Here is a 14,541-nt window from a genome sequence, read left to right as displayed (position 1 = left end):
CCAACGGATTTTAACTTTACTCCCCCTCATAGCATCACCCCGTGCATTCGCACTTAACCATGTTCACCCTCGGGGAAATGCTTGGGAGTTTTTTTATTTTTGATGGTTGTTTGCACCACGGATATGCGTGTTTCAGCTGCCATGTCTTGTATCTTGTGGTCTTTGGCAGGCTATACAGAAATAACGTTCTCAAGAGGTTGAAATTTTTAGTGCAGTTGGCCTTTATAAAGCTTTTGAAGAGCTTTTCGAAAAAATTTTGTTGGGGGCATTACTTTATTTTCTTCATGCTGAATTTTAAAAACATGTTTGTTTCATGTGTAAATTTACCAAAGCCACCTTTTTTCATCAAAACAAATGACTCCTGCCTGAGGGTGCAAGCAGAGCCTTGGCTACCTTTCGCGATTGACCGGTGGTAGATGTCATATTTGGAAGTGCCAGCGCTGCAGTGACCGCTCGGCCTGAAGAGCTCATTTTGTTCCTGTTCAGATACAGGCCAGCAAGTCTTCTGGGGAATGGAAGGCACACACAAACTTTCCTTAGAATAGGGGAGCCTGAGAGAAACAAATGCAAAAAGTTAGCTCATGGCAAGCTTTATAAAGTGTTTTTTTCCCCCCAATGTCTCGCAGCTGACTTTGGTTTCTCGGATGCAGGGAACTTGGCATGAAGTTCCGAAAGAAAGCCCACCCAAACTACAGAGATATCAAGCGAAAAATACGGGATGGGCGAACTTTCGGGCCAGGCGCGAAAAACTACAAAAAGGTGGCCGCACCGCCATCCAAAACTGCGATCAACTAAAAAATCCGGACCGGTTATGTCTCTTTTGTTCAAAATTGAGACATCGGCGGTGTTCGCGGCCTTGGGGTGCTTTCACGGAGGAAGCATCCCGGGCTTTCGAAGGTGTTGAAGCTAGCGCTGAAGCTACCTAGTGTTGAAGCTAGCGCAGGGGGTGGGCGACCTTAAGGGTTTTTTAGTAAATTTTATATTGCACCCCTAAAGGGGGGTGGGCGATGTTTTGGGGTAGGGCATTGTCTCTGAACTTTACAGTATGCACATATTGGATTGTCGCTTATACTACTAGCGCTAATCACAATTCCCAGCACAATTTTTCAATACACCGTCATCCCCTGTCTTGCATGTGAAACTTCGTTTTTACATTCGGGCAGGGTGTAGCAAGCTGTGTGCAGCGGCCTGCCGCGATTCATCGCACAGGCAGGAGTGATGCGGCCGCCGGTCTTCATGTCACGCGGAGAGGCTGATGCCGGGTCACTTCGTGGCTGGTCAGCGTAATGCCACATACGCAGTTTTAGAATAGGGGAACCAAGCGTTAGGAGGCACCCCAAGAGTTAGGGGACCCCAAACAGAACAAGCTCGCTGACGAGTTTTAGAAGAATGTCTTCCTCAACAGTTGGCAGCCGGCTTGGGTTGAAGGAGTGTTGGGAACTTTAGGCTTAGCATTGAGGCAGATATTTGGTCGCTGCTATCATTACAATTGCGAATGACAATCCTTAACACAGTTTTTCACCACTCTATCATCCCCATTCTTGCGTGTGTATTTTTATTTTCATAGTGATTGCCATTTTTGCAATAGGTACTGTGTTGATTCTTGCACACAGGTAGTGCCATCCTTTGGCCCTTTGCCGCATCGCATGCTTGGGCAGGTGCTTATGCCTGGTCGCTCACCAGCTTCTGCGGCTGGTCGGCATAGAGAAGTGTAGGCTGAGCATCGCAGCACAAATTTGATCACCACTTTCACAATCACCTCGAATGACAATCCCTAGCACAATTTTTTTTTCCACACTATCATCCGCTCTCTTGCATGTTTACCTTTTCCGCGATTGCTTTGATTCTGGACAGCAGCGACGAGCGGTTGCTGCTGCAGCCTGTGCATTTCGAGCCACTTCGTGAGCCATACGAGCATGCGCGCAGAGCACGTCCGTGTGCATAAAATGCTTCATGCTTTCCAGCTGAATTCAGTTCATGCTAATGATGCATGAAATATGCATACATCGCTAATATATCATCATCATAGCTTACAATCTTGATGGTGAAATGCAGCAAAATGTTTGGAGAACCTAGAGCATTGTGGTCCCCTAAATTTTCTAAACCCCCTGGATCAGAAACTTGGGGCACTACCATATTGGTTTGAGACCGTCGCTTTGTGTAAAAAGCACAAAGCACCAGACAACATGGCCAGCCCGGACTAGTGCTGAAGGCAATGCAGTAGCATGTGGGTGCTCCGGTGGGAAAGCTCTAGTATCTAGGAGTCGTTTTAAGGAATCATTAAAAAAACACAGCATCATTATGGCTAAAAATTCACGTGGAGGCAATGCAAGACAATAAAGATTGATAAAGGTTAAAAAAATTACACACCTGCTTAATTCGGAACTTCTCCCAGAAAACTGGGAAAGAGGGAAGCGGCTGCGTACATTGCTGGCTATCTTCCGAATATGACATTACTTCTGGGGCGGTATTCTCGAGTTTTGTCCCTTTTGCGTCCCTTTCAAAAATGTCCCTTTTGGCGAGCCCTGATTGGCTAAAAGCAAACAAACGGAAGTGACGTAACGCAAGCGCGGCAAACCTTCTACCAACCTTCCTTCATGCTGCCAACGTCCACTTCTTAACCGGAAGTACGTCACGATGAAAGGGACGCAAAAGGGACGTTTTCAAAAGGGACAGTTACGAGAATACCGCCCCTGGTCGCTGCCTTCCGGATTCCGGTTCTTCTGGCGGTGCGGGAGTGAGCAATGGTTCAACTTTATCGACAGATGTGCTGTCCCCAAGCTAGACATGCCGAAAAAGTTTACAAGCATAAACTGACCAGTGTATTAATTGTAAAAAATAGATTTTCACCCGATTTTAAGAACATTTCAGCAACCCTTTTAAGTCAACCCGCTTGCGAGAACAAAGAAATAAAAAATGAAGAGCCTAGAAAAGTACCTGAAATGTTCAGCATGCCTTGCACAAGACTGGCCATGTGTGCGTCAGGAGCCGGGATGGCAACACGTGACAAATGATACTATGCGAGGCGGACTTGTCAGGTTTGACAGCTTAGACACGACACAAATAACCGGAATCAAGAGAAGAATCACCACAAGGCTGCAAACTGATTATGCTACTGTGCACGACTTAAACGAAAATGTTCTGCGTGGGGCATCACTGCACTGTTTTCGAGCCAATGTTCGTTCTGCTGCAAACAAGGCAGCTGATATGGAATTTTAGCGTTTCCATTTACCTGTAATGGATGTTTTTATTACCATTCAGGCTTAGTATAACCATCCTGAAGACATTTTAAGCTTTTCTATTTAGAATTTGTTCCTTCTAAATCAGCAACAAGGTGGTTGGGGCTGGTTTTTGGTCTTTTATGAAAAAAATATGCATAAGATGTAAACCTTTATCAGGATTTTGAAAGATATGTTTGAACATCAACAGCACTAAGGCAAGTGTTATATTATCGAACTCCTAGTCGGCATAGCAAAGAATTCTATTCGTCTTATGGACAATTTCTTGAGTATTGTAAATATAAATACTTACAATGTCATTATTAGTAGCAATTTTATTAAATGGTTTAGCTGAGAATGGTGTCCTAAAAGATTTCCTTTTACTTGCGTTATCTGATAATAGTTGTGCCTGTGCCGTCATTGCAGCCTTCAGAGTGGTGTGCAGCAGCCAGTCGATAATCGAAATATTTATCAAACATTTATGCATCTTAGCTGCAGCCTTTTGTAGTCACTTATGATTTGCGTGATTATTTTTAAACTGTGCAGACTCGGTTAACCTTTGCCTGAAGCCTAAATGATTTTTGAAGTTGCACCACATGAAGCTCTGATGCGGAAAATAATCAAGCGTTGATTGAACAAGTGTGGCATTAGTGAGATCAGGCCTGAGTGAAGCAGACGATGAATGTGCGAGTCGCTGAGGTGACATCCCGCAAATGCCAGCCATAGTCGCACTAAGTGCTCGTACTGCATTGAGCTGAGTGGGCAAAACCTGGTGTGTTCCATTGTTGCCCAAGGATTTTCTCAGGGTTGCTACCATAGTCGCCCAGCCCTGCCTTTCAGCGGCTTAGTGCAGTCTCTCTCTCTCTCTCTCTCTCTCTCTCTCTCTCTCTCCTCTCTCTCTCTCTCTCTCTCTCTCTCTCTCTCTCTCTCTCTCTCTCTCTCTCTCTCTCTCTCTCTCTCTCTCTCTCCTCTCTCTCTCTCTCTCTCTCTCTCTCTCTCTCTCTCTCTCTCTCTCTCTCTCTCTCTCTCTCACACACACACACACACACACACACACACACACACACACACACACACTCACACATACACACACACATTGCTTTCGCGTTTATTCTCTGATGGCAGTGTCACCCTCATCTTTTGTTCCCAGTCCCTTTCAGCGTTCCCCTTCATCTTTTGATGTCATCTTAAAGGGACCCTGCAACACTCTTTGAGCAGTGCAAGTAAACCTGCGCGACGTTTAGATTACACTGCCAGGAATACCTGAGCCAAATATTACACGTGCACATGAAGCGGTGAGTGCGCAAATCGATGTGAAAGACGCGGAAAAACCAACCGCCCTCTCTTCAGTTGTCCTCATTATGCATGGCCTAAGGGACGTCACATAGGCCATGGCTGCCCGATCGGCTGTCACTGGTCAACTTCGCGACTAGATTCTCCCATTTCCGTCGTCGTCATCGCTGTGTACGAACCTCTTCTATGCCTGAACCTGTAGGCACAGTTTTGCCGTTTCTTTTGTGTTTTGAGTGCGCGCGGAGTTTGAGTGATGAGCTCAATACTTCCTTTTCAACGGGACCACTCGACTACAAACGTTTATTGCTTCAAAAACGCCCTACCAGCCCGAGCGCGCACTTGCGAGCAGGCACCGATGCCTGCTTTTTTGTGGCACCAGACCGGAAATAGGCCCCTCCGCGTTGTGGAGAAAAGGAGAAAACTACCCGGCATGTGATATATCGAAGGCCACCGAAGAGAACGCCGCGAGCCGCCCCCCTCTCCGGGAGAGAGCGCGCAGCTTTCGTCGCGTTCCGCGCTCGAGTTGAGAGGGAACGATTATGCGCGATTTCTCATCGCGCGTAGTTTCGTTAATTGCGAACGGATTTTCATAATTCTTGCGGGAGAAGATTTCTGAGACAATGGACTTTATCCCAAAACACATTACTAGTAGTCGATGGCAAGTGTTGCAGGGTCCCTTTAAGCCACTGCATCCCTCGGTGTGCTCATGCAGGCGGAAAAGGGGAAAACCATTCTGAACACAAACATTTAGGGCTGCTAAAAAGTAAAACTGGGTACTTAGTAGCCTTCCTTGATAAGCCACTGCAGAGGCAGAGGGAGTGTAAATGGTGTGAGGCACATATCATAAAATACTCTGGTGGCAGCGCATGATTTCCCACTGATTCCCTTTTGTTGTCCCCTTCTCTTGCATTTAATTGTTGATGGCAGCCCTGCAGTCAGTTAGCTTCGTTTTACCAAAGCTCATATTACGCTCTCCAAGTCATACGGTCTCCTTGCTGAATTGGTGCAAGGAGCAGGACACTGAACCATTTTGTTATGACATTAATAAATCAAAATGTAATCATAAATTATATCGGTGGTACGTACATGCAATACTTAGTTTTGGTCTGCCGCCCTTTCCGATTAGGACTATCTTAGGCTGTGTTGTGAAAGCTTTTCATGTTAAATAGCTTAATTCGGTTGTTACAGCTAAAGCCAAACGTGAAATTTTGAACTGCACGCATATTTGTCATCTGCAGTTTATTTGACGGGATATCTTGCTCGCAGTGACAGTTTTCCTGCTTGCAGCCTTGTTGCATTGCTGTCCTGCATTTTCTTTGTCCATGTGTAATGTGACCATTTTCAACACAAATGGCTAGTAGAAAAATAATGCGGTCCCAAGTAAAAAAATAATAATAATAAAAGGACCCCAACCATGGAAGCCGGGAACAAATGTACTGTCTTTTGCTAGGGGTTGCTTGGGAAAACAAGTGCAGCTGTAGTCCTGCCAACATGGGGTGTAGGGCAAACACTATATTGGAAGGCATTATGTGGTACAGGTCAGCATAAGCAATGGTACGGTACCTGTTGCACTACCAAATCCCACAGCAGACTCGTGTGGCTGGCGCTCTTTATTGAGTGCAAGGAAATAGGGACCATGAAGAAAGTTAACGAAGTAAACATGAGCAAAAAATTTCGAGCTGATCTACTGGTGAACACAGTAGTGCGAGAGCTGTAGATGGCTACTGCTGGCTCAGCATGGTTGAGCATGGCAGTGGAAACACTGAGTGAAGCCACTTATTCGCTTCCCGCTTCAACAGTGCCAGAATCAGTAGATTCGCGTTGCTTCGGCCACTGTTTCTGCTGCCACTCAGCTCTTTTAGTGCAGCGTTCTGCCGTTGAACTGGGTGTGTCCATGGTGGCAACTGAGGTTGTAGTGCTGTGCACAAAGCTCATATGCACATGGACCTAGAGCCTTGAAATGCTGACACTGGTGTGGCTAGTCACCCGACAGTGGGGAAGCAGCGGGCAGGTGTGGCTTTCACACTTGGCACACACATCCAACAGCAGCGAGCAGGGATAGCCAAACGACGCGGAAACATGCCTGGTCATTGCCTAGCCGCAGTTTCTGGCTCACCATTCTCTCGCCCAGGAGGCTTCAGAATCGTGGCTTTTACATGAGCAGCACATCTAGTGCTCTCGCACTAAAACTGATCAGAAAATTTTAAAATTGCCAAAAGAAGAAATGGAAGTATCCAGAAGCAGATACAAATGCTCTTCGCATTTGTGAACTAGGCTTAAAGGCCACCTGCATTCAGATTTCACCTTGGCCAGGTTTTCTTCAAATGTACAGTACAGACCACCAAACCAGCCCGGACATAACTCGTAGCCCTGTGAAGTGCGTTGTTAATTTGTTGTAAGTGCTGGCGGATCGCACTAATAGCCATAAAGCAGAAGGGGCATTGCGGCTGGCCCTGCGCTTTTTCCTACGGCCAGTCAGAAGAACCGGTCGAGCTCCGCTGGGTGCGCTTCTCCTATAGGGCTGCGGCGAAGGCGAAGCGCTGCGCGCGGGTTTCCCCCGGCCGGCCGGCTGGGCCGGCTGGAACTTCACTTCAGCCTGGCTGTAATTGCTGCACTCTCCTCAATTTCAGTTTCAAAATCTCCGATTGTTGATGGTCGTTAGGGCCGTGGATACATGTATTTCAGCTGTCATGTTTTGCATCTTGCAGTCTTTAACAAGGCAGACTATACAGAAATAACATTTTCCGGAGGTTGAAATGTTTAGTGCAGTTGGCCTTTAACCACTGTGCCATAGGGCTGCAGTTGTTAGGGCTGATAGCCTCAAGGTATACTAACATACCATTGTCGAGTAATCGTGCTCCGCTAATCGGGAGACAGTGTTGGCAAAATATCCTGTCAGTGTGAAATGCTGGCAACCTGCAGAATAAACCTTTTCAAAATAGTTAGTTGTTTTTGTTTGTTTGTTTTTCTGTAAGCATTGCTGCCATGAGATTACGTATGGCAGAAATATTTGTATTCAGCTAGCCTTTTCCTCTAAATAGTGAATTCTGTCCGAGAAAATTTGATTTAAATATCCTTGATGGGAGGATGCATGCAAGTCAAATTGAACTCAAAGTATTGAGGCTTGATTCAACTGTGCTCAGGGCTTCACCGACTATGTTTTGCCAACTGAGTCATTACTGGCTAAGAGCTTCATTGACGATCCTGGCCATGTAAAGATGTTACGGTGAGTGAATGAAAAGTACTGTTGAGTTCTAGAAGCATTTTTTTGCATAAATTCGGGATAGGTTTTGTTCTGTTTCAATGCTTTTGTGTTTGTACATAAGCTAGCACACCATAATTACACATTTTTCAGGACTAGCTTTGACATTTACTGTACTGTCATTTGTTGCAGTTGTTTTAAGGCCTGTATTTCAAGTATTTCGTGTCGAACGTAAGTAAGTTGAAAGTAAGTAGCAGCAGCCATTAAGCAGCGTGTGTGGTGGAGTGATCTTTTGTGTTGACTCAATGCCGCTAAACTTTTTTTCTTTTTTTTTCGCTTACATTAGGTTCCAGAGGTCGAGCCAGCTGTTCAGGGAGAAGAAGAAGGACAAGTGATTGGCTACCTAGACTTGGAAAACTCTGGCCTGCAGTTGGTGGAAGGCGACAACGCCTTCTACCTCCCACCAGAGGCACTTGGCGAGCACGTCCTCATGGCCGAGGACGGAAAGGACGGGCAGCCCTCCATCATTGTGCTGGTCCAAGATGCCTCGGAAGACGATGTCGTCCAGGCTTTAGCTAGGAATGCCCAAGCGATGGTGGGAGATCAGACAGAGTTCACAATGAACCAGCTAGAGAATGCCATCACTGCTGGCGGACAGCAGCTGCTGATACTGTCGGAAGACGCCAGTGAAAGTGCCACAGACCAGGAGGGGACCTCCCACCAAGAGTCGGGGCTTGTGTGCCAGGAGGGCCCAGACAAAAGCCTTCCTGAGCACCCTGCTACTGCAGCTGAAAGCAGGCAAGCAGAATCACAGCCAGAGCCTCAGGAGTCGCCTGATGTGAACAGTGGCGAAAGCCCAAACGCAGTCTCTGAGGAAAAAACTGCTGGAAGCTCTGCTGCCCCTGAAGAGAACTCTGAAGGCATTCAAGCAGAATTGCAGCCAGAGCCTCGGGAGTCGCCTGATGTGAACAATGGCGAAAGCCCGAACGCAGTCTCTGAGGAAAAAACTGCTGGAAGCCCTGCTGCCCCTGAAGAGAACTCTGAAGGCATTCAAGCAGAATTGCAGCCAGAGCCTCAGAAGTCACCTGATGTGAACAATGGCGAAAGCCCGAACGCAGTCTCTGAGGAAAAAACTGCTGGAAGCCCTGCTGCCCCTGAAGAGAACTCTGAAGGCATTCAAGCAGAATTGCAGCCAGAGCCTCAGGAGTCGCCTGATGTGAACAACGGCGAAAGTCCGAATGCCATCTCTGAAGAAAAGGCTGCTGGAAGCCGTGCTGCCCCTGAAGAAAACTCTGTAGGCATTCGAGCAGAATTACAGCCAGAGCCTCAAGAGTCGCCCGATGTGAACAGTGGCGAAAGCCCAAATGCCGTCTCTGAGGAAAAAGCTCCTGGAGGCCCTGCTGTTCCTGAAGAGAACTCTGAAGGCATTGAAGAGGGTGAAAGGGAAGCTGAGCCACAAGCAACTTCGCTGGCACATTCTCAGGAGCAAAATGGAAATTCTGAGTGCAGGCTTGTGAGCAAAAGTGAGGTGGCTGTACCACTGCATGAGAACATCGAAGGGGACATGCCAAACAAATCAGAAGTGCTTACTGACACATGTAGCCAGCAGAAGAGCCCAGCTTTGCCAGTTGGAGAGCCAGCATGTGACGCTGGAGATGGGCCGAGTGGCTTGACGGGCGTGAGCAGCGGCCCTTCGAGTAATTTGCCTTCAGAGAACCCTGCCGCGGTCGTTTGTGCAGCGGAGGCAGGAAGCGAGCCCTGCCTAGTTTCCCAAAAAACTGAACATGAAGGGCCTGTTGAGAAGAGCACTTCTGCAATTACTCGGCCACCATCAGCTGTTAAAGAAGCTAGTGAAGAAAATATGGACCATTCCGGGGAGAAAAAAACTAACGAAGTCATGAAGGCTTTAGACAATATTCCTTCTTTTTCCGGTCGCAACATTCAACATGAAAAAGCCAAAGAAGGGAACTTGTGCGCAGATCAAAGCACAAGTGACCATTCCAGTGTTGATACCACACCAACTTGTCAACTTGAAAGCAATAGTAGTGAGAAGGTTGCTAAGATAACGCCCCAGCGCACTGAGGCTGCATCGGAAAAGCCTCTTAAAAAGCGCTTGAGGCCAGAAATAACAGGCAAAACAGCTGACCAAGCTGTGAGCCTCGTAAGCGAGTTCAAAGCACTCGAAGTGCCAAGTGAATCTGAAGAGGCACCATTGGAGTGTGGCTCTCCTGTAGGCAGTGAAGAAAAGCGTGCTGCTTCAGACACCTCTGCTTGTCCACTGCACAAAGAAACTGAGCACGTGGTCAGCATTCACGTGGACAAGTTGCCTGACCGAACAGCAACGCTTACTAGAGGCAAGGTGCGACAGTTAAGTCCTTCTAAGACCAAAGGGAAGGCTAGTTCAAACGGGAACCCTGTTCTAATCCCAGATACAGATACCCAGCAAGTAGGTTCACTTCAAGAAACGGGAGACACTGCTTCCCTTCATGAAGAAACAAAGTTGAGAGGGACGGAAACTATGAAGCACCTAACCGGACCTGAAAGCAGTGGCGAGCTTCCTGGCACGTTCTGCTCCTCTGAAGACCGTGCTGTAGCAGATATGGGCCCAGAAAAGCCAAGTTCTTCGGCTCATCAAGGTTCTGCGTCCATGGTTGAGGGAATGACGCTGCCTGGTATCAGCCACAGCTCGAAGATGGATGTGCAAGAGGAAGTTGGGCCTGCGGATTCAGCCACTGAACCCTCAGCTGCCCCTGATGATGAGTTGACTGAAATTAGCCATGGCACTGACGTGCAGGAGCGAGATGAACCTGCTGGTAAACCTGTGCAACCTCAGGGGGATGCAGTCTCTGAAGAATCGGAGACAAAAAGGCCTCGGCGTCTGCGCAGAAAGATCAAATTAAGCCGCCTTGACACATCACCAACTCCTGCTCGGGCTGAAACTGTCGACCAGCAGAAATCAGCGTTGTCGCTGGATGGGGAATCAAGGCAAGACACCAAAGGGAAGCTCATTGACAGTACAACAAACCCTGAACAAAGTCTCCAGAGTGGGCAGAAAGTTGAAGATCTGAGCAGCAAAGCAGAGACAGCCGATGAGCCGCCACATATGTTGACAGAAAGAGAAAGTCCATTTCGGTCATCAAGCGAAACAACAATGTCACGTGAGATGCCGAAACTGCAACAGGAGGCTGTGCCAAACCACGCAGCCGGTAGTTTGATGGAAGATGAGCTGCAGGAGCCGGTGAATGGGCTAACGTCAGAGGCATCGCAGGACGTAGCTCCGGCTGGTGACCATGAAGCCTCGCAAGACGCAAAACCTCCCACTGCCTCAAAAAATGTGTCACAGGGATCAAACCAAACTGCAGGTTCCTCACAAGACTCACCGAAGATCAGTAGCCACAAAGGAAATCTACACAAAGGATTTAGGGAGGAAAACTTGGATTTGGTTCATGAAACGTTTAACAATGGTGCCACAGAGGAACAAGAATTGAAGCACAAAGAAAAAGCACCGGAGCACCGTGGTGGTGGTGACCGCTTGCAGAAGCCCCAAAGCCAAAGCGGTGTTGATACGCTTCGAGAGGAACACGTGCTCGTTGAGAATTCACAAGCCTCAAACCGTCATGATGACAACCGAGGGGCTGCTGTGGAGTGCGACAGCTTAGCTGCACAGCCGTCTTGTTCGTGGCAGTATGAGCCACAGCCATCGTGTTCATGGGCAGCGGTCAAGCATGAACCGCAGCCGTCATGTTCGTGGGAAGGGGAAGACGTGAATGTCCCAACAGCACATGAAGGTAAAAATGCTCAAAATTCTGGCGGAAAACTGCTCGCTGCACTTGACCTAGTTCCCCGTCACGAAGGATCACCACCAAGTGTATCACAGGGGGGTGGCAAAAAGCCCCTTCCAAAAATCAGAAAAAAGAACAAACAGGCACCACAAGAACTTGTGGAAGTGAAAGAAGAAATGGCACCGACTACGAAACCTTGGAATCTCCGTGTGCCTACTAAGCGCAGGAAGCGGTTCGTAATTCCTGACAGTGATGATGAAGATTTTGATGCCTATGGAAGTGATGATGATCCTAGCGAAGCACAAAAACTCCAGTCGGAGAAGGTATTTGATGACCTTCTGGATCATTTCAAGACGGAACAGGCTCAAAAGGCAGTTACTGATGCTGCTCCAGCGAGAAAGAGAGTTGGCAGGAAACCAGGGTGTGCTCCTTCAAAGCGGAAACCGTTTACTCCACAGCCACTTGGCACAGACGGGGTCACAGCGGGAGCAGATGAAAGGAGTCCTAAGGTGCCCAAGGTGGAAGCAGAAGAGTTGGTACCAGAAGAGAGCACTGCTGAGACATCCGAGGCAAAACGCACAGAAAGAAGGAGCGCTAAGATCTTCAAGCTTAGACTGAAAGGATATATAGAAGCTCAGAGTGGTGCCAAGGCTTCAAAGGCGAAGCGTTTAGAAAAATCAGCACCAACTGGAAGTAGTGCCAAGACATTTAAAGGGAAAAGGATGCGAAAATCTGCACCAAATGAAAGTCCTTCTATGAAGACATCCAAGGTGAAAAGCACGGGCAGGTCGGCACCAGAGGAAGGCCCGCTGTCACCGGTCACAGCCACTTCTGCTGCAGCTGAAGCCCAGCAGTGGCATGTTGAGCCTGCAGGAGTGTTGGTCTTGAAGAGGAGTGAAAGTGTTGATGATATTCGAATGCCACGTACGGATTTGCTGGCCGGCGACATTCGGATTCGCTGCCAAAAGCCCAGCTATGTGTCAGCTACTAAACTGCCACCACGTTATCATTGCTCTAAATGTGACTTTGTCTCAAGTCGAATGCAGAATATTGTCTGGCATCACAAGCAGGACTGCCCATACACGAAGAGTCTCTCTAAAAAGGACCCTGAGTCCACAGAAAGCCAGGAAGAAACTCCCACATGAATCATCTGTCTTAGTGGTGTACCATCGTGACTGGACTGGTCCTTTGTTTTATAGTTCTGTTTTTTCTACCATTTCTTCATTTTTTTGGACAGTGCCGCGGTTTGTGGCGTTGTGTGTGAACAATGGAAGACGTTTGCACATATCACAGTTTGTTTGCGCTGTAGTAGTGTACATCAGCATTTCTTTTGTGGGTTTTATTTTATTATTATTGATTGCATGGTAAAGGCCCACAGTAGACTATTAGTATATCTTGTGTTCATCATAGTTATTTGGCTTCACATGTGAGAAATGTGGAACCACTTCGGGTGTTTGCTTGTCAGTGGTTGTGTTGTATGCGTGACTGATAATTTGTGTCAGAAGTGTATGTGTGTGTGCTTGGTTGTGTATGTGTGCGCTCTTCCCTAACCATCTTATTAGCAGTCTGTAGACACGAGGCAGTGTCACCAAGTATATTATGCCTCGTGCTACTGGTGTACTTCTGCTAGGGTGTTGTTTCTTGCCATCTCATTTTCGTCCTCGACTCCTTACCTTACATGTCATCTCCAAGGGTTGCCACACATTTTAGTCAAGGGAGGCTAGTTGTCTCCCAATACTGCTGCACATGTTTGTGTGTTTTCGCTCCTAAGGGCATGTGTGCAATCTTCATTGCTGCTGTGTTCTCTCCCCTCCTCTTTCCCATTTTGTTTGCTTTTTGGGGCAAAAAAACTGGGTCCACACAGTGTTCCTTTTGAGGTGTGATTGTTTTGTATTCTGTGAGGGAAATGTTCAACATCGGCTTTGGTGTTGCTTGCTTGCCCAGTAAAGGGGCCCCTGGTTTCAAGCAGGCATGTTGATTGGGAAAGCGTGCAGCAAGACCTTAATAGACTGCCAATTGTTTGCAGCGGATTCTTTGGATAATGCTCCTGGGGAGGTGTTGCAAAGATCTGCACCAACTTTTTTTTTTTTTTTTTCGTGCTAATATATTTTTGTCTTGCATTGCACAACTTCTATAATTGTCTCGTGTTTGGGCCACAAAATCCTGGGAGGGGGAGCGGAGGGTGCTCTCTTAGAAAAGGCGGTAAATTTGTTTAAAATACAGGGTGGGTGAATTTCTGGGTGCCCAAAAGAAAGTTTGAAGTATTTTTTCCAATCTGGCTGGCAGTGTGGAATCTGCCAAAAGTAGGTGGTCTGTGGTAAACCAGCCTCGAAGGCATTTCAAGTTCATTGTTAAACAACCTTCTTACATCAGTTTTAACGTAAATTTTTCTCAAATAGGCTAAATAATTAGGGGAAAAAAAGGAATGGCCATGTGACTCATTAGCTCATTTCCCGCCCTAGAACCAATGATGTAATATGCACAGCTGTGCTATTGGCTGAGGCTGGCAAGTGCAAGTTAGGCAGGGCTTTTAATAAAAGCCTTGCACCACTAGTGCAAGCTGCGCCAATGGTTTTTTAATGACATTGCTTGAGATTTTACTGCAGTGCCGTGAAATCCAAGGAACCCTGGACTGGCCGGTAGCAACCCAGACGCTCTTGGTGCTCTTTCCCCCAACTGGCTTTGCGCCAAAAAAATCTACTGCCCATCGTCATCATAGCAACCCGTAAAGGGTCTTCTCTTTGTCTCTCATTGTCTTTCCTTTTTGTGAGCTGACGCCAAGCATGACGCAGAATTTTTGTCAAAGCCCTAACTTTTTGTTTTTCTCCGTACATGGTGTGTGCGACTTACTCTTGGGACAACTCGAGAAGCATCATTGAAATGTTCTGTGCATCTACTTTTGTTGTTATTGGGAGTTTTTAATTATGGCATTAAAGATCCTAATGCCATTTAAAATGCCCCCTCTCTTTTTCCTAGCTGGCCACAGCCTTGGTGTACCAGTCTTATTTACCTTGTGCTTGTACCAGCTGCCAGTATGTTTAGCGTT

The 14,541-nt window shown here is 47.2% G+C and overlaps 1 protein-coding gene across 7 annotated transcripts in view; it reads left to right on the top strand.

Moving 5' to 3' along the window:
• Positions 1-13,335, top strand: part of LOC144155790 (uncharacterized) — a 41,380-nt gene extending 28,045 nt beyond the window's left edge. For 2 of the 7 annotated variants that reach the window (XM_077687445.1, XM_077687447.1), the window contains exons 6-7: positions 7,906-7,944; positions 8,060-13,335. In XM_077687445.1, coding sequence (XP_077543571.1) covers positions 8,204-12,640 — 4,437 coding nt within the window. In that variant the 5' untranslated portion in view covers positions 7,906-7,944; positions 8,060-8,203 and the 3' untranslated portion in view covers positions 12,641-13,335. Of the gene's footprint in view, positions 1-7,905; positions 7,960-8,059 lie in introns of all 7 variants that reach the window. The other 5 variants (XM_077687444.1, XM_077687446.1, XM_077687442.1 and 2 more) reach the window with 3 other exon arrangements.
• The last annotated feature ends 1,206 nt before the right edge of the window (positions 13,336-14,541 follow it).

Source organism: Haemaphysalis longicornis, unplaced genomic scaffold (assembly GCF_048455015.1).
Source record: "Haemaphysalis longicornis isolate Haplotype H1 unplaced genomic scaffold, Haemaphysalis longicornis Haplotype H1 scaffold_1, whole genome shotgun sequence".
NCBI classification, from domain to species: domain Eukaryota; kingdom Metazoa; phylum Arthropoda; class Arachnida; order Ixodida; family Ixodidae; genus Haemaphysalis; species Haemaphysalis longicornis.
This window is presented reverse-complemented; position numbering and strand designations above follow the sequence as displayed.